Source organism: Chiroxiphia lanceolata, chromosome 3 (assembly GCF_009829145.1).
Source record: "Chiroxiphia lanceolata isolate bChiLan1 chromosome 3, bChiLan1.pri, whole genome shotgun sequence".
Classification (NCBI taxonomy): domain Eukaryota; kingdom Metazoa; phylum Chordata; class Aves; order Passeriformes; family Pipridae; genus Chiroxiphia; species Chiroxiphia lanceolata.
In genome coordinates this window covers 40,968,480-40,990,580 of record NC_045639.1, presented here as the reverse complement: position 1 = coordinate 40,990,580, position 22,101 = coordinate 40,968,480, and the positions used below count along the sequence as shown (strand labels likewise).

Here is a 22,101-nt window from a genome sequence, read left to right as displayed (position 1 = left end):
CTGAGGAGAAGCTGCATTAAGATGTTAGTGGTTTTCATTACTGCCCAGCCATTCTCTTGAGAACACATAATCTTTCTACATAATTGAGCTTTCTTATTTTAGAATAAGAAAAAAATCTTAAATGTTTTCCCTGAGAGGGAAGAGAGAGACTGGGAGAATGCTTGGCCTATCTTCAGCTCAAAGGTATTCTTATTTTGCTCTTGGTGGGTGGCATGTTTTAGAAATTAAAATGGAAATATATATGTTGTTACCAGAAAAACAGCTGGATACCGGTTTTCTCTGCAAAAGCACCATGTAATACAAATCAACTAATCAGACCAAGGCCAGGGAGGAAGGCAGGGCTGCTGTTGCTGCTGGGAACATGAGGAGTACAGGGAAGCTCTTGTGAATTCTTAAACTGATTTGCATTTATTAGTACCAAGTTACAGATTAAAACATGCCTATACGAGACAGGCACTTACACTCAGATCTCCAAAACATTCGAGCACTGATTTCAGTGGGAGTTATTATGTGTCTTTGAGGACTGGGTCCTGATCCCCACTGACTTTCAATCGATCATCTCCACAGTTCAGAAAATTATTATATACTCAAACCCTGCTTAATAACTAGGAAAGCCCTAGAATAAACCATTAAGGGGGAGGGAGAAAATGGTGAATGCAGCCATTGTGGTGAAATATGTGACTATCATCTCCTTTGAAAAGGCTAGACATCAGGAAGGGTCCATTCACTTGCCCACCCCCTAAACAACATCAGCATACACAGCTCAATTCTTGCCTGGAAAAAACATTTCTGTACTTAAATATTCTTCCCAGGATGAAACTGTAAAAACTACCCTGAATTCTGCACCTAATGGTGATCTATAGTATAGTATTTTCCCCATATAACCATCCCTGTATTTGGTCTGAAAAGTTGGCTGGGAGGAAGGGAGGAGCAGGCAAGAGAGAGAACTGATTTTTACATCATTAGAGGCTCTCAGCGCCAAATCTGAACACCAGAGCAGACAAAGAGTTTGCATTCACATCTAAGTGTCTTACAGGCATCAGCACATGCTAAACAGGCTGGTGTGAACAGCAGTATGTGCTGAAAGCACAGCCAGGACTAGGACAGCTGTGCAAACTGCAGCTGAGCATCAGCAGAGGGAGTAGAGGGAAGCACGTACAGCTCACACTGGGCTTAGTTAGGGGAGGCTCATCCATTTCTCATCCCTCTGCATAATAAGTTCTCTATCCAGCATTTTTAAGAACAAACATGACTGCTACAAGGAGCAAATCAGTGGTAGGCTGAGAGTCAATTATTTAATGTATCATATTTTCCACCAGAGCAGTCTGGAGGAGATTGCTGTATTCACAAAACCATGGACATCTTTTATTCTCCTGCCAATCGTAATGAGGCTTTTGGGTACATTCTGCCTATAATGTGACACTATCTCAAGCCATTTCTTCTGTAACACGCAGCTCTTAATCCATATAAGATACAGCTCTCGTTATTCTTCCCATTGTTAAACTCTCTCCTGAAGACAGTAATGAGATTATAACAAATCTGTAAAGTCAACTGCTTTGATCTCAGGCCTGACTCAAGGTTGTTGCTGCCATCTTGGCCCACTTTTAACATACCTCAGTTAGTAATCTGCTGCAGTTACAGGCTCGTTCAAAATATTTTAAAAACTAGTTAAGGTAAAATCACATGTCAGAGAAACAACATTAATCTGTAAGAGACGTAACTACTATTTCTGGCAACATTTCTAACCCTCTGAGCTAACAACCTGAAAAGCTGCTGTCACGACTGTGAGCTATTTTAGAACAAGACTAGTAGGTGCGTGGGAACCGTCGGCCCCTTGAACGTGCAGAAGAGAGGGGATTAAGCAGTGCCACAAATACCAGAGGGAGGGCAACAGTGCCAAAGCAAATACTCCCTCCTACTGCATGCCTTACACTGCTCCAAGATCTGAAACTATAAGCATTTAATGTAATCCTGAAAACAGTATGGATGAAGACTAATGAGCTGATGAATATCTCTGTGTGTATTTTGCACATCAAACCCCATCCTCTGTCTGTAGTTTGTAGACCTTCTCCGATGTTAACTGTAGGTTTATTTAAGGAATAAAGAAACATGCACATCTGAGAGCTGGCAATGACCTGAATGTTGCAGTTCAACTGAAATATTTTTAGTGGTAGCCCTTCTAATTTGATATTTTAGATGACAGTGGTTGTGAGCTGAGACTCAAACTTTTATTCCCTCTTGCCCTGCTCACCTCTGGCAGGCATCAAGCTACACTGTCTGCTTGAACTCCTACTAGCAGTGCAGCATCACCAGAAACATTGTGGCACCATGTCCCACTCCCTCTATATCTTTCTGTCCCCTTAGATGCTGGGCAGTGCAATGGGATGCCCAAATGAGAAGGAACAAGTGGGGGGAACTGTTTCCTTGGGCTTCAGCATAAGCAGTGGTTCCTCCAGGCAGAGGCATTTTCCTTGGAATGACTCTTTGTCCACACTGAGTGGTAAGACCCAGAGAGAGCTAAGGGAACCTGAGCAGCCGGGCTTGGTAATGTTGGAAGTATCTCATGAGAGATTTTTATATTTTTCCAAATTTGAAATGTATACTAAACATTTATTTACTAGTAGATTTGGTGTCTGAATAGAATTATTCTGTAATTTTTTTACAAATACACACCTAAACATATCACTCATATTTGAATAAACAAATGGTAATGTCATGTCATTCTTCAAATTGCATTTTGTGCAAGATGCCTTCAAATGACAGTTTAAAAGAGCAAATGATTTGCATAGCAATGTTCTGCCTTCTTAATGAATGCATTTATTGTGTAATCTAGTGGTAATGTTAGGTTTCTACTGACATTTACATGAACAGGTACGCTGAATAATTATTTACATACATTACATAAGAGCATTTAAAATCTCGGTTTACACAGTGACATTTACTGATTAATAGATTAGACAAAATCATGTGTAAATGAGTGCAAATTGGTAGTTTACATACACAGTGTAAACTTGACTCTCAATTCTGCAGTGCACAGCTCAGTGTAACACTACCCTTCCTTTACTATTTCTGCACAGCAGTTGGATGACTGTCACTCCTCCAAGACACAGCAAGGACCTGCCTTAGTCCACAGTTTCCTACTACCTGCATAGTCATCCCTGAGAACAAAATATGAACTGCAGAGCACTGATTCTTGGCTAGTTTGCTCACACTGAACACCTGAAAAGCTTCATACAATGAGGAGGAGAAGAGTGCACCACCTATCTGGCCATTACATCTCAAACTCTAGCGATGCTTTGCAGACAGAACGTGCTTTGCACACAGAATTAATGGAAAGTCCTGAGATGATGTTCAAGGTAATTCCTCAGTGCTCACCAGAGTTATCTACATCTGCATTTTTGCAATCCAGCATTCGAGTGTGACAAAGTGTATGTTAGGAGCCCTGACCTCTGACAAAATGGGCCAGCTCCCAACAGCCATTGATTCATAGAATGGCCAAAATAGAAGGGACCTTAAAGATCATCTAGTTCCAACTCCCATACATGCAGTACATCCCCCTCATGCACACAGCTGGCTTTGGGTCTGCCTGCTCTGACCATTCCTGCAGAACAGTAAAACCCTCTTTAGCACCAGCAGGCTCCAAGAAGGTCCCCAAAATATCATGACACCTTTTTAAGGAAGACTGTGAAGCATCACCTAAGGAATGGTTCTTCCAGCTTTTGAGGACCTTAAGTACTTCTCCACCATCTGATTGAATGCAGACTTGCAGCAGCCTGGGAGCTGAGGCGAGGACCAGCAATAATGCTCCCAATTACCCTTAGTGAGAGTTGCTGTATCTCTGTCAAACACAGGGAGAGGGGAGGGAGACCTAACTTCAGTGCCTGAAGCTAATTCTTGGGAGCTAATTCTGGCCTCATCAGTGTTGCACATGTTGGACAAAGTGTCCTTCCCCTGGCATGCTGTATAATTGTATTCCTGTCAGGGTCGCACTGACTTACTGCTTCATTGTGTTTAAACCACTTGTGAAGAACTGTATGAAGCAATAAACACAGTAAGTAGGGTTAGAACTTCCCTCCATGCTTAAGTGACTGTATTTGGGGGATTTCTGTTGATAAAGGTCTTGATGTCAAGGGTAGCATACCCACCTTGCTCCTTAGTTAATAATTTCTACTAAATTGGTTTTGTATAGATATATACATTCTCTAAGTCAAGAATAAATGTATTTCACCAAGATAAAGTCATGTTTTGTAGCTGCAGCAATTTATAACTTCAATTGTGCTACTCAGATTCCTTTTCTATTTCTCCAAATCTTTCTTACAGTGGAAACGTATTAAAGGTAATTTAACCAGGTGGGGAAGTGACACAGTTTTTCCACAGTGAAACTTTTCTAGGGAAAGCTTTTGTGAAGTAGCACTGAAAAAGATACTGACAGAAGGTTCCACTTAATCCCTTCTGTGTCACAAAATACATTTTAAAAATACAATGATTCAGTACTGCCCTGGAGCACTTGTTTAATAAAAAGAAAACCAGGACTTAATTAAAGATAGAGGATTATATAGAATAGATTCAGAAAAAGAGGGACAGAGCTGTTCACCTCCTATGACTACCCCATTTTTTGCCTTTCTACAGACCTTTTCTCCTCAAGAAAAATATTTTTAAGTATGGAGTGTCAACTCACCAAAAGATAGGAACTAATTTGGTTTATTGGTAATTTGCCAGATTTTCAAAAGACTGCCTCCTTATTGTTAAAATCTTTACAGAACACTTTGCAAATAATTATCCTCAACATTCATACTTTCCATGTTAAGCTCTGGAAAATCTCTGATTTATTATCCCTTTGCATTATCTGCTAATCATGTAAGCCAATACAAATAGGTGACATTGTTATTGTATCTGTACTAGTGCCAAAATATTGTAATGAAGATTTAAAGATCCAGTGGAAAGTACATGCAATGTGCTGACAGTTTGAGGAAGCTTTTGTGATATTTTTAGATGCATTTCTAATATCGCTGTGACCTATCTATTGCACACCCTGATGAAAAATTACTTTAATCTTTTCTCAAACAAAAATCTTAAATGCACATAAACTTTTCCCCAGCTCTAAAATCTGGATCATCAAGGAAAAAAAAAGGACAATGTTAGAAATATCAATGACTTACTAAACGTCACACTGATTTGAGTGAATTGAAATGAAGGGAGAGGAAATGCAACCCAGAAGAAAACTGCTACAGGAAGGGAATGTGCAAGGACTAGTAGAAAAGACACGACAAAAGGCACTTCAGAAAACAGAAATCAGCAGTGCACCAAGAAATAAGCCATGTGGACCACAAACATTTTGTGTGACTCTCTGAAAGAGGAAGACATAAAACAAAATGTTACATATGTCTCAACAGATAACAAAGTTAGAATGAATATTTAAAAGGACTGTTTTATCTTATAACAAAATGCATTCAAAATCACACATGCTGTCTTTCTTTGCTTGTTAGTAAGACAGATCCTCTCTAAGGAGCACGTTGATAGAGGTCTAGGTAGCTTTGCTCACAGTTCTGTGCCAACATAGCAAGGTCACTTAGAAACTGTGTTTATTCAACTTCTCTATGGTTACTAAACTCCTGTGAACACAGGGAGTTCAAATAAATCTAATAAAAATCTAAAATTAGGTGAGAAGTTAAACTTCATGAAAATTAGGATTATTACCTTGATAAAATGCCTTATCTATAGAACAGCGTAAATTGTACTGTATAAAACCCAAAAAACTCACAAGTCCTAGTGAAAATGGAAGAATCCCTAAGGAAAATAAAAGATGAAGAAGATATTCAGAAACAATCTTAACCAAACATATTTTAATTAACCAGACTTCCTAGGGAGAAGTGTTTTGAATGAATGAACAAATGAGTAAGGTAGACTGTGAACAGACAAAGCTGTAGTCTCAAGAGATCCAAGGTTCTGCCTTCCTTAGTTGCCAGAATGAAGTGGCAAATGAACAGGAATACCACCCTAAGGAATACAGAACCCTTATGGATTTATTATTATTTAGCTAGTTAACAGTTTTATATATATATATATTTATATATATATATATATATATATATATATATATATATATAAAAAATAGTTCCTCTTCTGGAAGTATCTTCCTTTTACTGGAATGCTGCAGGAAGGAAGCCAGCATTCCAATAGCCAGGCATGAGTGAACACAAGCAATAACCATTGGTACCCATTCTTTCAATGAAAAATTCTGCTTCGGTCTGTGAAATAAAGACTGATATTAGCTATTTAGCCAACTACAAAGTAAAAGATGATCAGGAACGGCAGAAAACAAAGTATTTTTTGGAGGAATGAGACTTTACTTTGATCTATTATTCTCTTGAGATTCCATATCACGTGAAAAAAGACAAACAGGTCTTTGTTTTAACATGAGGATAAAGGATTCCTAAAAATTACCTGATGGCCATATTGTGAGATGCAGTTCCCAAAGCTCTTCGACCCAATATACACAAGGCAAAGGAAAGCGTCACTAGAGGAGAATCTTCATCACTGTCCAGGTGCTACAAAATTTTAAGGTTAGCATGTTACTCTAAATGAAAATACCATCTTTTAAAGGACCACAATACTACAAATGGTAACATACATAAAATTTGCATGTAGCTGGACCTACTCACAAAAACATTCTTTGCAATTAAACAGAACAAGAAGAAACATCATCACCATTAGAGGCTTTCTGCAAAATGCAAGCTTATTTTGCCCACTGGCTAGAGACAGAACATTTTGTTCTCCAGTGGTGAGATCCCAAGGAAGTGCAGCTTTGAGGGGGTGGGTATTTTTTTGTAGTGTTTTTTGTTTGGTTCCACTCCTCCCCACCATGACATTCTAAACCACAGGAGGTTCCTTATTGTTGAGAGACACTGCAATTGGAGACAGCCAAAACCCTTCTCATGGGATACAATTCCTATGAAACCCCGCCACAGATTCTAGAAGAACAACCTATTTGGAAAAGTTTGGAGGCATACACTTTTATTGAATAACAATATCTATCTAAATTGTATACCATTGATGACACTGACATCACATTTTAACAAGCAGTCAAAATATGTCATTTACATTTACTAGCCTTTTATTGAAATTTTCATAAAGAAAACTTTGCAATCAAGTAGGAAGAAAAAACTGAAACAACCCCTCATGCATGTTAATTTTCAGGAGGATATAGATTATTATTTCAGGTTATGCAATGAGTGATTTCTTATAGCTTTCTTTGACTTTAAAATTGAAAACAATTATAATGGAGAATGTAGCTCCTTCTAGAAAATACACTGATTTTCAGGGTTATGTATACAGTGAAGTTGGTTTTTTTCATCTCATTTCCTACATGAACTTTACCTCTCTATAGTCAGTGAATTAAAAAAAAAAGGTAAAAGATGTAAAAAAAGAAAGGGGGTGTGTGCATCAGTGCAGGCATTCATTTGCCTTTTTAAGTCTAACTTACATGTTTCAAGTCTATTGGCATCCCTAAGTCTGTTATGTATTTGAAAGTTTCAGCAACAGAACAAGTGAAAAGACATCATTTAACGGTGCTTTCCCTGCACTGTGCAATTCTTTGTGTGTCAAACTTGGGAGATGAGACACAGAGATAAGAAAAAAAAAAGAGGTGAAATATACCCAGTAGGAAGAAATGGCAGGGAAGGGCTCAGATGACAATCCGGTGAAAACAATACCAGTATAATGATATGCAGAGGAACTGGTGGAATGGTATTTGGCATTAGAGACATGAGAAGGAACCAAAGTGGAGAAAAAACATTCAGTGATGTTACAAGAAACATTCAGTGATATTATATCAGCTGAGGTCAGTGGTAGCAAACGGGATGTGCAGTCTGTGATCCTGAGCAAAAACCACACCAATACAGTGCATGGTGGCCAGGAAAGATACACCTCTCCATTTTTGCCATTATCAGCATTAATCAGAAAATTAGACTGAGGCAATATGCTTGTTTGAAACTGTATTCTCCCCCTGGGCTATTTTGAGTATTCCATGGAAATACAGTAGTGCATTTCTGACAAACGACTGCTGACATCAGTAATCTTAGTGGCTCAAAGCATGCAAATGCACAGCTGTAAATCTGCCTTTGACCTTCGAGAGCTGCGAGGCAGTTCCACATGGTTTTGTGGCGTGGTTCACATTTGAGTTACGAGCTCTCAGAGGTGACCTATGCTAGCAGTGAGTTTGCCATGCACTTCCTACCATTCTATAACTGTACCCAAATAAAAGCAAAATGTTTGAAAAGGATACACAGATATCACAAATGTTTGGCAAATGTACCCAATCACTGGCAACACTGAAGAACAGTAATTCTCTAATGACATTGCCTGAATGGAGCCAGCTTTAGCAGTACTTCTGCAAGCAATGGATATATCCATGCTTTCTAGAACTGACAAAATTAACCTTGCTGGAAGTGTGCAAAATAAGGAAATGGTTCCGTATTCAAAGACTACCGCTCCTTAGAACTCTAGCTTTTGCACAAGGGTAGTCTCCAAAATATGTTTTTTTCATTCCACAAAAACATATATTTTCCTTTTATTTTAAATGTAAAAGCTTAAATAAATTTTTTTCTACTAATCCTGAGCAAGCAAAAGAGTAACCATGCATCATTTAACTTCTATTCCAAGAATTAAAACTACTACTACTACTACTACTAAAAAAAAAAAAAAAATGACTCTTACCTCTACTCTTTTTCTAGCACAGAACTGAATCCAGTCCAGATAAACACTGCAGAAACTAGCTCTCGTTATTCCTTGGAGACAGGGAACATAATCTTCATCTATGTTAACATTAAACATTGCAAGGTCACGTTCAATATAATGCCACTTCGCATAAGGCTGCAGTATCTTTTGGATGGATTCATCTTTTATCCAGTCAAGGATTTTGGGAGAACTTGCTGTAAAGTATATTATACTCTGTTGACAAAATGTGCAAACATTAGTCACTCTCATCTCTGATTAAAGCAGATACATTTTACACAGAAGAGAATAAATCAAATGTGATCCTAAATTAAATAGGGCCACATTAACTAAATATAATGGTACATATTTTTCATATTTTTTACTGCTTGGTATCATTGCTTCACAAAAGTGTTCAAGTTAGAAAGATGATAATAATTGATATCTAAATAGCAGACAGAAAAAGAAGTAATATTTTTAATATACTCTTCTACCTTACAGGAAAATTAATACAATTATAGGAACAGAGAGTTCTAGCATTCAAACATCTTAATTACAGAATACTAGTGGGGTTCTAGAGTCTATTGCCAAGAAGGCAATATTGATAACAGTTTAGGCATATTTTGAAAAAACAGTAGTAGATGATCATATGCTCAAAATAGGGCTCTTTTTTCCTCAAGGGACTTACTGTTTTATGGTGATGAAGCTTTCCTAATTCTCTAACAAAAAAAACAGCCCCACCACGATTTAACCATACAGCTAAGATGTCACAGATGTGTATGACACAGGTCTGAAATGCCCTGTTTTAATTGCTGTTTTCTTTTGGCATTCAGTAGCATCAGTTTTGTTATTTGTCGATGCAGCTGGTAAAGAATAATGGATTTTTTCTTATATGTCAGTTTAAGAAGCTGATAACTGATATAATTGAGTTTACTTAAAGCACTGAAGGAGGAACAGCACTCAGCAGGAGCTCTTTTATCAAATGCATAAATATTAGAAAGCAGCAACACTCGTATCTCATATCTGTGCCTGAGTTTCTAAGTTCTTCTAACCACTGTGTCTGGAGACATTAAAATAATAATAAAGAAAACAGTAATTAAAAAAAATCCAAACAAAACTTAAAGCATATTTTCAAAAGAATATGAAGCTTAAGAAGAGGTTCCAATGCTTTCCATCAACTGGAAAGTCCCACTTTAATGTTTTATGAGTATAATATTAATATATTAATTTAGAATTGGATTCCAAAGCAAACGAGGAGCAAGTGTACACAAATAAAGAGGATGTAGTTCTACTTTACACAGTCAATGGAAACACTACTAAGCAAATAAATATATAAAATGAAAAAAGGATGGATTATAAAGGGCAGAACCACTAACAGCCCTTTTAAAACACTCAGATGCTCTCCACAGTTTATTTTTCAAATTGTACAAAAAATATACAAGTAAGAGGAGAATTAAGCTTCAGAGGAAAAAGACAAGTCAGACAGACACAGACTGAGGATGGACCTTTAATTTCTTGGCAGGTGGAGAAAATACACTCTTTAGAAAAGATTCATGCAGAAACAATAGGAGCTGAAAATACAGCACTCAGCAAATACAGACTTCTTGAATACTAAAAGATGTTTAAATAAGAATATATTGAGAAGAGATGGAGGAGGCACAAGGGAAAAATATCACAGTAGCTGGGCAGGAAATGATTTCAAAACATATGCAGAAGGGCTACAGGAGCTGACCCACTTTATTTGTGGAGAATAAAAATCCTTTTATAAGAAGAAATATTTCTCAGCTGTCAGTGAAACTGCAAATGAAATAAATATGACTTAGGAATAAGATGCTCAGTGCAACTCATTGTTTAAAAGACCAATATGGTAATTATTCTTGAAGGATAGAAGAGCTGAAACAAAGCATACATTTTCTCCATTGATTTTCAAGATAGAGTTTGCTTTCTTTATTATTCTCATCTGTGTTTACAAAGAAGCCAACTCAGCTGGGGAAAAAAATCAGACTCACAATCAGACACAGAAACAGCGAAAACTTCTGTCACCTAATTAAATTTTGCTCTTGGTAACTCTTCCAAGATATGTTTTGTGCACAAGTACATCCTCAGCTACATTACAATTAAGAAATAATATTTACAATATTGTAAGCTACAGAGAATAAACCAGGAACACTCCAAATGCTCAGTGCAATGGAAGTGCAGTTCCTGCAGAAACTACAGCGTGTTTTCAGAGTTTGTGATAAGGATGTGACCTGAATACTGCATTATCTGTAGTTCTTCTTACAATTAGTTTCCTACACCAATAAAAAGGAAGTGTCAGGGCTTTAAAATGTTCATAGTGAAACTGCATAGGGTCTTACTCAAGATTCCCCCATAAGAAAGAGCTGGGAAAGTAATGAATTCTCACCTCTGCTTCTAATACTGTTTGTTTGGAGGTAAGCATTAAAGAAACGGGACAAAAGCTGATTTCATACATAACAATCTTCTCACCTTCCAAGGCTGTACTAAGGAATTTACCAAATCTTTTTAAAGCTCCTGTTGATGGAAGAAACTAATTAATTTAAGAATAGGAGAAGACAATCTCCATATAACTTTCTTCTGGGGAGTGTCATTCTAAAGAAAAGATCTCCTCAGCTCACTCTCCCTTCACTGAAGGAGCCCCAGCTCAGGCTAATATTGAAGTTGCCAACAGGTTATTATTATCTTTTGTTATTATCTTCTGTTCATCCTTCCCTAAGAAGAGAAGTAGACTAAAGGATCAACACCTTTCTGAGAACACAGATCTGTCAGTGCAGTGTTGTAGTACTGGCTCAACTAAATCCAAGAAGAAGAGATTCAATTTTCACACCTTGGGAGCCCTCAGTCATAAACATAAAGTCTTCATATGTTGGAGATGGAGCGACAGCCACACCTCAGTGGTGTGGAGATAATTTAACCCACATCCCAATTACTCAAAACAGGATCAACTAACCACACCTGTATCACATGAAAGTTTGTCTAAGCCATCTTACCTTTGTCAGCTGCTTCTCAGGTGTGTCCAGAACTAGAAGCCCTAAACTACCTTTCAGTTAAGTTTTACTTCCCATGTGATGAACCTCACACTTTCCACAAGTCCTCTATATATTAACTGATTTAAAGGTACAAAAAAAGTTCCAGTTTACAAAGCACAATTCTTCACTGCTGTAAACTAATAAGATGCTCTTTTGATTGCAGCTTAGACTGGGATTTTTTTCAATCTCATTCACCATCAAAAGCTGAGTCATATGTCAGTTTGCATCAGTTTATGTTCCAGTTATTCAGGTTACCTTTTAAAGTAAAGCAAAGCAATAGTAGCAACATACTAATTTACAGTTTAAAGAAGGGTTGGTTTTTTTTTTTTGTTTGGGTTCTTTTACCTTATATACCTTGCTTTAAATTAATTTAGAACCACAGAACCCACCTGTAAAATGAAAAAATCATGCTCACATGCAGCTTTGTTTCTAATTAGTTAATTAAACAAGCAGGTTGGTTACCAGGCTGTACTGCCTGGAAAATTATTTATGAAATCTCAGTCTGCATTTTACAAAGTAATCAACTGCATGATCAAAGCAGTTTTGTAAGGTAATGAGCTTGCTTTTTACTACATTGGCTCATTTGCAAAAAATGGTGATTAACTTATTTACAACAGGTCTCTCTCTGAGGTTGACAGATTGGTACAATTGCAGAGATATAAGCAGAAAGGAGATGTCAGGGATGGTTGGGAGCTTTAATAACTGGCTTTGTGGCAATACCAGTGGCATAGGAAGCAGCATTTGGCTCTTGCTGTTTCAGTAGAAGACTATAAAACCCAACAAATTCTTCATTTGCTGGACTGGGAATTGTTTTGGCAGAGGATGAAGATGTCTTGCTAGATTATAAGGTTCAATTATTTCAACAAATTAGTATCTGTGTGGTTATTGTGGTCTTAATAACAGTGCAACTATAGAAGTGATGTAAATGAACTGCTGTTTAATCAGTGGAATAAACCAACTTCAAATGTATTGTGCTACGTATGTAAAACACAAGGTAAGAAGGGAGTTTGCACTACTAAAAAAGTACATTTGAGAAATAGCTCTTCAGATGTTTCCCAAGAACTTTATGCTTGTTAATCTCTTTTTTTTTTTTCCCCAGAACAAAAGAGCACTGGAAAGGCCAAGGCAAGAAGAAATAACAAACTGTCAATGAAGTTTTTTTAGAATGCAACAATGTAAGTAAGAACGCTTCCTCTGACTTTTTCACCAGAGGATGTTTACTCACCTTGATTTCTGCTGAAGCACACCTGAGATTTTCTGTACTAACTGTAAGTGATCAGAACTAAATTTAGCAAAGGGAGATATGGATTTATTATCCCTATTCTAGTGGAAGGTGTCCCTGCCCACGGCAGAGGGGTTGGAACTAGAAGAACTTAAAGATCAACCCAAATGATTCTATGGTTCTATGATCTAACATCAAGTCTGTCCACCTGCCAGAGTGTTGTGCAGATGAATAAACATAAAGCCAAAAATTTCAAATGCTCTTTCTCCTGCAGACAGCCAGCATTTCTTCCATTTGACAAATCTGCCTAGGAATAATGTACACTTTACCAAAGTGTTTACCTTGATATAGTATCTGATAAGTATTCTCCGCAGATCGAACACTTGCAGCATTGTTGCAGCGTTGTTATCAATGATGCTGTATCCTTCCAGGATGTACTGGGTTCGTGTTATTTCCCATGTCAGCCATCGGAGGTTAAAGGCTGCATTACATGATAACAAGTGAGGCAAGTGCCCAGGCTTACAACAGCAGCAGCCTTCGTTGTCTTCATCTCCTTCTGTTATAGCTTCCACTTCTCTCTGCTGGCAATATGTCCCTTGGCAGTGAGAAAGAGAGAGTATGCTGCCAGTTACTGGGGGAGGAGGAAACAAAGGACTTCTTCCAAGCTGAAATTCAAAGTATGTTTGAAGGCTTTAAGCACTTAGCAAAAATCTAAAAGAAAGAGCCACGGCAACAAATTAGATGTGCTAATTGATCCATGTGCAGCAGCAAATAAAGAGGTGTACATTATTTATTTACTATCACCTAATAAAAGCCAAAAGGGCCTGATCTAATGTTCTGAGCGTTGGGTTCTGAGCTGAGCTAAACTACAGACCACAGCTTCTGCCTTAATAAAAACTCACCAGGAAGCAACACTAAAGAGTCTCGCTCCATAAGGCACATTAAGCAAATTGATCCAAGTCTCAGTCTGCTTCTTCAACTAACATTAAGAACACAAAGAAAGATTTTACAGTGTGTCAGAGTACTTGTAAAATCTGGGTTTTAGCAAACTATCTTGGAAAGCAGGTTCCAAAAATAACATCTACTGGGTTGTTCTCTCTCCCACTGGAGTACAAGCTACTCTGGATCAAACATCTCTAATGAATAGCACTAGTGGCAGTACATCATGAGAAGAGAGCAGCTGCCTAATTAGTCTATTACACAGGCTTTAGATCAGAGTAAATTTTTCTAAAAAAAAATATGTTAGCTCAAAAAGAAATCATAAGGCAGATGCAGAAACAATAATGCAGACTCTGCATTTCTAGCTTGTGCTGCGCACACTAGATAGTCAAGCTGAGCCCTTGGGGATTTGAAATCTAGGAATGTGGCTTCTATACCATGTACGGCACTACTAGTAAAAGCTGAGGCAGACTGCCATGTGCTCCCCCAGTACTCTCAAAATACATGATTTTTATGTTCATGATTTCTGCATCTTTTAAAAATTACTCTCTGTAGGCTGTTGCAGAGTTTGTACATAAACCATCTTTCAAGGCCATCTCCTATGATGCAGGTTACACATGTCATGCACAGGCCTCCTGCCAGCGTTTGAGTATCACCCCACGGACTGCTGAGCCCATCAGCTTCCAAACAGTCTCAAAAGAAGAGGAAGATGCTACACGCTGTGCTGCAGTTTAACAGTTATAATTCCCTCCCTACCAGGACCCAAAGAACTGTTATGTCACTGTAAATGGAAGAAGAATTTAGCTATGTTCATCATCTGAACATTGGACCAGGAAAGAATACAATGCCAGCTCCAATTCCCTGCAGACTGCCAGTACCCCAAAAGAGAGCATGGAGCACAGCAGCATCCCAAAGGCCTTTCCATAGAGCATGACAATTGCTGGGCCCTTGACTGTCTATCCTAGTCCCATCACAACTGTCTGGTCAACAACCTGTGAACTTTAGTTTGTACCAACAGAAGACGCATTCAGCATATTCCTTTCTCCTCACTGAGAAAAACCTTTGAAAATATAACAAAATATGCTTCGGTATTGCCTATCACCTTCTCTTTTTTTGCCTGTACACCTTCTAAAATGTATGCAAGCAAGCAAAAATATACAAGAAAAAAGAACAGAAAAATCTGAAGGAAATGTGTGAGAAAAAACAGGGTTGTAGTCTTAAGAGATGGGGGAAAAAGATCCAGTATATTCCAGTGATCTCTGTTTAGTTTGCTGTGAATGAAAATTTATACTGTGAACCCAGTATTGTTTGCACACTGATACACATTCCTCCTTAGACTTCATGGATAAACAATATGAAAAATTCTGAAATATCTTCAGGTCACTCAAATATGAACATCTTTCCTTTTTGTCACAAAGTACAAAACATGACCAATTAAGCTAACATTTCCAGTTGGACTGGACATGCACTGGACTGCTTCTGCTTCATATTTCACATATTTCTACATGAATTAACACTTAATTCCTCCACAACAAAAAACCCAAGAACTGCTCTGGGTCAGCGAATGCTTCTGTGAAGTCAAGTCAAAAGACATCGTAGTCAAACTGAAGTAGGGAAAGCATACTCCTTTGTACATTGCTTGGCAGAAGTAAAATAACTACTCCATGCTGGTACTGTTACTGTTACGTTTATTTTTGAAAGTTTAAAGGTCTCTCAGTATTACACTGAATTTAAGAGAAGATAAATCTTCATGCCAGGTGCTAAATTAAGTATTGCCAAATATTTATAAGTGATGAAAAATGAAAAACAGAAGCCTAATGAACAACTGCCACTGATCCCCTTACAACCTCAGGAAATAAAGATGGCTTTGCTCAATCTGTGAAACCCTATTCTTAAATAATTTTTTTTCTTTTGATATGGAAATATCACATTATATTCCTATAGCTATTTCTATGTGTTCTCTGTATTACCTTTATTAATAAATACCAAATATTATTACTGCAGATTCTGTAATTACTACTTTTCTTAGAACACATATTTTATAAAATACAGGGCCTAAAGAGGCTTCAAAGGTAAATAAAAGGCAAATTCAAGAGACCCTCGATGTTTAAAGGAAACTGTCATCACATGCATAACAAACAGAAGATAATGCCAGAACAATATTTGCGTTCTCAGCTAATTCGATAGGATAAAATGTCTCTAAGTCATCTTTGCTGGGTAATTTTAATCAATTAAAGTTAAAATTATACTACAGTGGGTGCAATCAATGTTGAACCTCAGGAGCAAGAGACATTTTAAAAGGGACTCTGTTATTACGAAAGCTCTGGGAACCAATGAAACGAGTTCATGTGTTTGTTTTATGGATTTATTCCAAAGAATGTGCTCTTCAACATCTGGCAAACATGCACTTGATTAACAAAAGCTGTTTGATGGACTTGGGTACTACCACCTTGGGGATTTGGTGTCTTTATTGCTTGCACAGCTTCTGAGGTATCCCTGTTAAGTTTAAAGGTATAATCTGAGCCATGGCCAGTGCTCTGACAAAACACCAAATCCTCATTCCTAGCATCATCTGCTGATTAGCATTTCCAAATGACATCTAGTAAAGGGACTCAAGTCTGCAAAGCCAACATTCAGGCTTGATGCTCAAGTACATGTTGGTTCCCTCCCAGTTTTTGTAGTCAGTTCCAGAAAGACTGCCAGTAATTTTCTCTCACCTTTAATGAAGCCTCTCTTTAATCCATAATGCACTGGCTGGACTTCAATCTCAGACTGGCATTTTACTGAAAAATTTCATTTACCAGTGCCTACATCAATCCTTTTTGGCTCATTACTCTAGACTCTGGTACTACAGAGACTAAGAGCATGTGCTCAGCTTCATGCATTGAGCCAGAAAGGACAAGACACATTAAATGAAGTTAAGCATTTGTGTACATCTTTTACAGAAGGATGACCCTAAACTTTTGTGTATATGTCATAAACTGATGATTTAAGTGACAATTTTTTATATTGCTTCTCAAAAAATTATCAAGTTCAAGCACCTCTGAGAGAATTATTCATAATACCAAAGAGCAGGGAACAGAACGTGCACTTCAGTTCTGCAATATAATTAAGTGTAGTACCATTAAATATTAAAATACAGGGAAATGTTTTCACTGGTAATTAGTCATTTCTAAATCTGAGGGAACACTTTTTTTTACATTTTTTTCTGCAGTAGAAAGAAAATAAGCTCATGAACTTCACTGAAGTTTAGTCATTCACTCTGACCCTTGCTAGTATAGATAAGATCAATTCATTTGTAAAGTATCTAACGCTGGATGGTTGCCAAAAATCCATCAGTGTAAAAAACATGTGCCAGCTGAATAAAGCAAGGTCAGCCTTTGTGAGCTGAGGAGAAAACCAGGGTGAGAACTTGGAGCTCTTTGTATTTTCCTGACGCATCAGGATTTGAGGACTGACTTGCGCTCTGCCAGAGTGATCTGACCTAAATGGAAATGGAAAATTGAAACTGAAGACTGTAATCTTGCTCCAAGAGGATACATAAAATACACCTAAATGAATGACCATCTAGCCTTCTAGAATTTAAGGCTGAAACCATAGTGTGTGCTTCTGAATTCAATTTTGAAAACTCAGTGAGTGAAAAGCATTTTTCAAGTTCTGAAGGACCAGAAAGAAAAATCCGTAACACAACCACACAATTCTAGGAGCAGTTTTAGTTTCCATAAAACACTTAAGTTTAACAACATCCAGAATGGGGACTAATTATTGTGGCTGAAGGCAGCGATAGATTGAGCACTGAGGATTGCTGACATATCAGCAACTTTGGTGCAAATGTACACAGAAAGGGCTCAGAGGGCTTCTGCACCAACCTCACCCCACAGACGTTAAGATCATCATGAATCACTCTCCTGCACTAGGCACTTTAAACTCTGTGATCCCAATATCCAGTTTTGGGCTAGGGAATGTAACTAGGTGTTAAGCCTGAGAGATGGAGCTGGATATGGAAATGGGAGCCACGAAGAAGGACTGAAGCCCAGGGTAACTCCTTTTGTAGGCCATGCAGCAATCTCTTCACAGACAACTCCACAAAAAAGCCTGGTTGTTCACTATTTGTTTGGCAAAACCACACACACAAATATTTTACAAACAAATGCGTTACTGTGGAATTACATGACTCTGCTCCAACAAGCTCTGCAGCAGACATGAGTATTCCCAAATTCTGATGGATTAGGCTCACCCAACATTTTTTTTCTGCTCAGGATAGCAGCTTAATAAGCATCAAGTTATGATGCAAAAGAAGCACAGGGAGCATAATTACAGCCATTGAAAGGCCATCCTCTCCTGAAATACACATCAGATATAGTTCTAGAAACACAAAAACCCAATACTTCCAAGAGGAGTGAACTGAGCTCACAAATGGAAACTTATGAACCCCAGAACTAGACACATGCTGAAAACTAGTGACTTTTTTGGTTCCTTCCTGCTCTTTTTGCTTGTGGAACTGGGATTAAGAACAGTAATTTATAGGCTCTGATAGTCTCAGTTTGTTTCAAAGGAAAATCTCAGGATTTAAAAACGAGTATCAATTCCTCAGACATCAAAGCTGCTAGTTATAAAACTGTGGTTTGGTTTTCAACTGTTTCAGGTACTTGTACGCCTGGAAAATAATGTGGTTTTCAAACCAGATCAGTTGCTCTTATAACAGGCATCCTCTCTCCTCAGAAACCTTTCCTTTCCTTGGTCCACAGAGACACGTTAAGAAAGGCCAGGTGGAAGAAAGCATTCTCCAAAGATGTTGGTTGTTAAACTTGCAGCTATGAAATACCACAAAAACCTCTCAGGTCACATCTTTTGGAGTGCAATCAAGATGCAATATTTTGTTTCTGGCAAAGACATTTTCTCAATAAAAAGACTGCAGTGCATCTATTTTTCTTCCTTCCAGAAGTCTTCTCCAGTGCACCCATATATACATATAAAATTGTGGAAGGGAGGAAAGGGAAAAAGACATGAAATATTTATTCTAGTACGTGTTACAGAAACTATTCAAAGCCTATTTGAAATTCATAGACAGCTTCCACCATTGCAGCATCACTGTACACCTAGGAAGGCTTGTACACCACAGATTTCCTGCGTTCAAGATAAAGTATCCTCTTTCCTGTTTTATGCCATTCTTCCCAATTAAATCACCAAGATTAAAGAAGTCCCTTTACATCCTTTCTGTCCATGCCTCTAGTATTTCCAAGCATTCTGTCTCTCTGTCTTTGTTCTTTCCCACAAACACTGTACTTTTGGGTTTTAACCTTCTCTCCCAGGGGATGTGTTTAAAATGGCTGTTTTTCTCTGAACTCTTTGTAATTTATCAATACCTTTTAATGGTCTGGTACATACATTGAACATACCTCAAGAGTGGTCTCAGGAAAGACATGAAGGTGGGCATTTTTATTTCCCAACAGCAAGAAGTGATTTGTACAAAGAAATGAAAGTTGCAATCACTCTTTAAATAAAGAATGATTCTTTATTTACATATTTACAGATTTACAATGATTCTTTATCTACAGTGCCTTCAGACACAAAAATCAAACACCAATAAATATTCCTTGCACTGGTAATGTATTTGCTACTTTAATAAAACTATGCAGCATACACATATGCTGCAGAAATGAGCAACTGTCCTTATTTCTTAGACATCATTACTGTGTCTAAAGCGTATGTCCTAAACTGGCTTCCCATTTTGCGTGGGAAATAAGCTAGCAAATGCAGAGAAAGCCCCATAGGCGATGCCATACTGCTGCCACAGCTGCCTTCCACTATGTACAATTACATCTGTCTCTGCCCTGTGCTTCTTGCCTTGATCCATCTAATGAAGTTCCAATGAAGCATTGATATTGCACGTGCAACATGCAGTAACAAAAAAATCACATCAGAGATTTAGAAGTGTATTACAAGACTGAAGGATACTGTGCATGAGTTAGAAAACTCCTCAAGACTTCAGCAACACCACCAGTAAGTAGTTTCTTCATTACATTAGGCATTACATGTAATGCCTAACTGAATATTCTCCAAAAGGCACTTTGCAGACACACAGACTAAACAGGAAAACATTTTAAATCTTCCTTTTTCTACAGGGAACTCATGCGAGAGAGAGATTTTGACATTCTTTCTGCTTGTTCCCTGATTGTTGGCTTCCCCATCTCTTCCTTTCAAATTAAATGATACATTATGTATTTCTTCTGGCAGGCTGCTTTTAACATACTCCTGTGGTCTAACACAGACAGCAGAGTTACCGAAGGGCTCAATTCCCCCGCACCAACCTGCAGCTCCTCGGAAGCATTACCCTAGTCTCAGCTCATTACTACCTTCTCTTTGTTTTCCATGCAGGAGGAGTCAGGCATTTCCTCTCAATGCCTGGAGGTCTTGAGCCTCCCCCTGGCTTTACACTCAGGATGAATGACACAACGGAGGCACATCCCCTCCCTGCCCATAGAATAGGAGAGTGAAGAACTAATTCATACAAGGTGCTTAATATGAACAGGACTAGAGATGGATGAAAGGAATTCCAGCTTTGCTGACTCTCTTCTTTCAGTCTGCTCAGTCTGCACCTTCTTACCCTGCCTGCAGGGGTTTGGTTGGGTTTGTTTTTTCATTTAAAAGCTGAGACAAATGCTTCTATTACATACAGCTAGAAAGGCATCTGGATCAGTCACTTATAATGCGGACTCTCTATTAGGTTGGACTGCAAATGGAGGAGGCTGTAAGTACATCCTGCCCCTGTACACTTAAATTCAGAAGACTGAAAGATCCCTTCTTCAGGCACTCAGCACTGCCAGCACAGCTTTTCAGCTACCACAATGAGAAACACCCATAGGAAAATCCAGAGCTCCACAATGCAAATATTGCCTTTGGTTTAGTCATGAACAGAAAACAGTCACAGGCACAGAGAACACTGTTGTGATTCACTCGTTTCCAAAGCAAACACAGATTTCCTATTTAAGGAACAGCAGATTTTTAGGGCCCTCAATTAAAATTACTTGTTTGAAATTGAAGTTAAGGAGCCAAAGCTCAGAAATTACAGATTTCAAGTTCCTCCTCTAGTCCTTTTTCCCCCTTGTGGGAAACCATTCTGTACAATGAAAGGAATCAGGGTCCTATGTAAAAAACAGTGCATGACCAGACATCTAAAAATAGAAATGCAAGATGCCCAAAGCAGAGGAAATGAGTCTTGTGCTTAACAATTGCTATTTGACTTTATAAACCATCAGGTTCTTCCAGGGCAGTTCCATACACTCTTTCCCACTCCTGCAGAAAAAAAATCCTACAGTATTCAGTCATACTGCACACCAGCCATTTGCAAGATTTGAAATGGGGAAGAATGTGCCTAGTCCTCACAGGACCCTCAATTAAAATTACTTGTTTGAAATTGAAGTTAAGCAGCCAAAGCTCAGAAATTACAGATTTCAAGTTCCTCCTCTAGTCCTTTTTCCCCCTTGTGGAAAACCATTCTGTACAATGAAAGGAATCAGGGTCCTATGTAAAAAACAGTGCATGGCTCTCGGTGCTGCTTTGAGGAAGCTTGCTCTAGTTCCTGCCCACGCAGGCAGCAATTCTGCTCAAAGGAAGGAGCAAAGAATGCCTTGCAAGGAAGAGTTTAAGTCTCAGCTTTCAGAGAATTTCCTTAGAATAGCCTTGGTTCCCCTTATGGAACTTCTGAGTTCAGTTCAGCCCTTCTGGCTCCTTTCACTCAGAGTCAGTGCCCGAGTGCCTGGGCACCCTTGTGGCTGATGGCCCCAACCAGAGCAGCCCACCTCCTGGTTGACACAAGAACCAAATGTCTTACAAGAAAAGGGTGGTTCTGCAGAATAGTTTAACTAAAGCACATCAGCCTTCATGGGTTACCTGGAGACACAAACAACCCTCTGGTGTCAGCACACCACCTCAGCAAGTCTCCACTGGGCACACTGACCATTCACATTTTGGCATCCATTAGGCTTTTATTACAGCCTGCATCAGGCAGATTCATCTTATCTGGCTTGTGCCTGGTTCCCCACTGGGCTCCTTTGTTTCTCCTACTCTATCCTTAAGCAGGCTTGTAATTCATGTGGTTTCTCTGGCAGTGGGGTTCAGTTGGTATGTTAAATGCTACTTCTTGGAGCTGTTCTTTTCTAAGGTCAATTCCTTCATTCA

At 38.4% G+C, this 22,101-nt stretch overlaps 1 protein-coding gene across 1 annotated transcript in view; it reads right to left on the bottom strand.

The window, feature by feature from the left end:
* PCNX2 (pecanex 2) overlaps positions 1–22,101 on the bottom strand; it is a 153,575-nt gene that overhangs the window by 14,002 nt on the left and 117,472 nt on the right. The window contains 3 exon segments of the mRNA XM_032682450.1: positions 6,445–6,548; positions 8,716–8,949; positions 13,323–13,576. Of these exon segments, the coding sequence (XP_032538341.1) occupies positions 6,445–6,548; positions 8,716–8,949; positions 13,323–13,576 (592 nt within the window).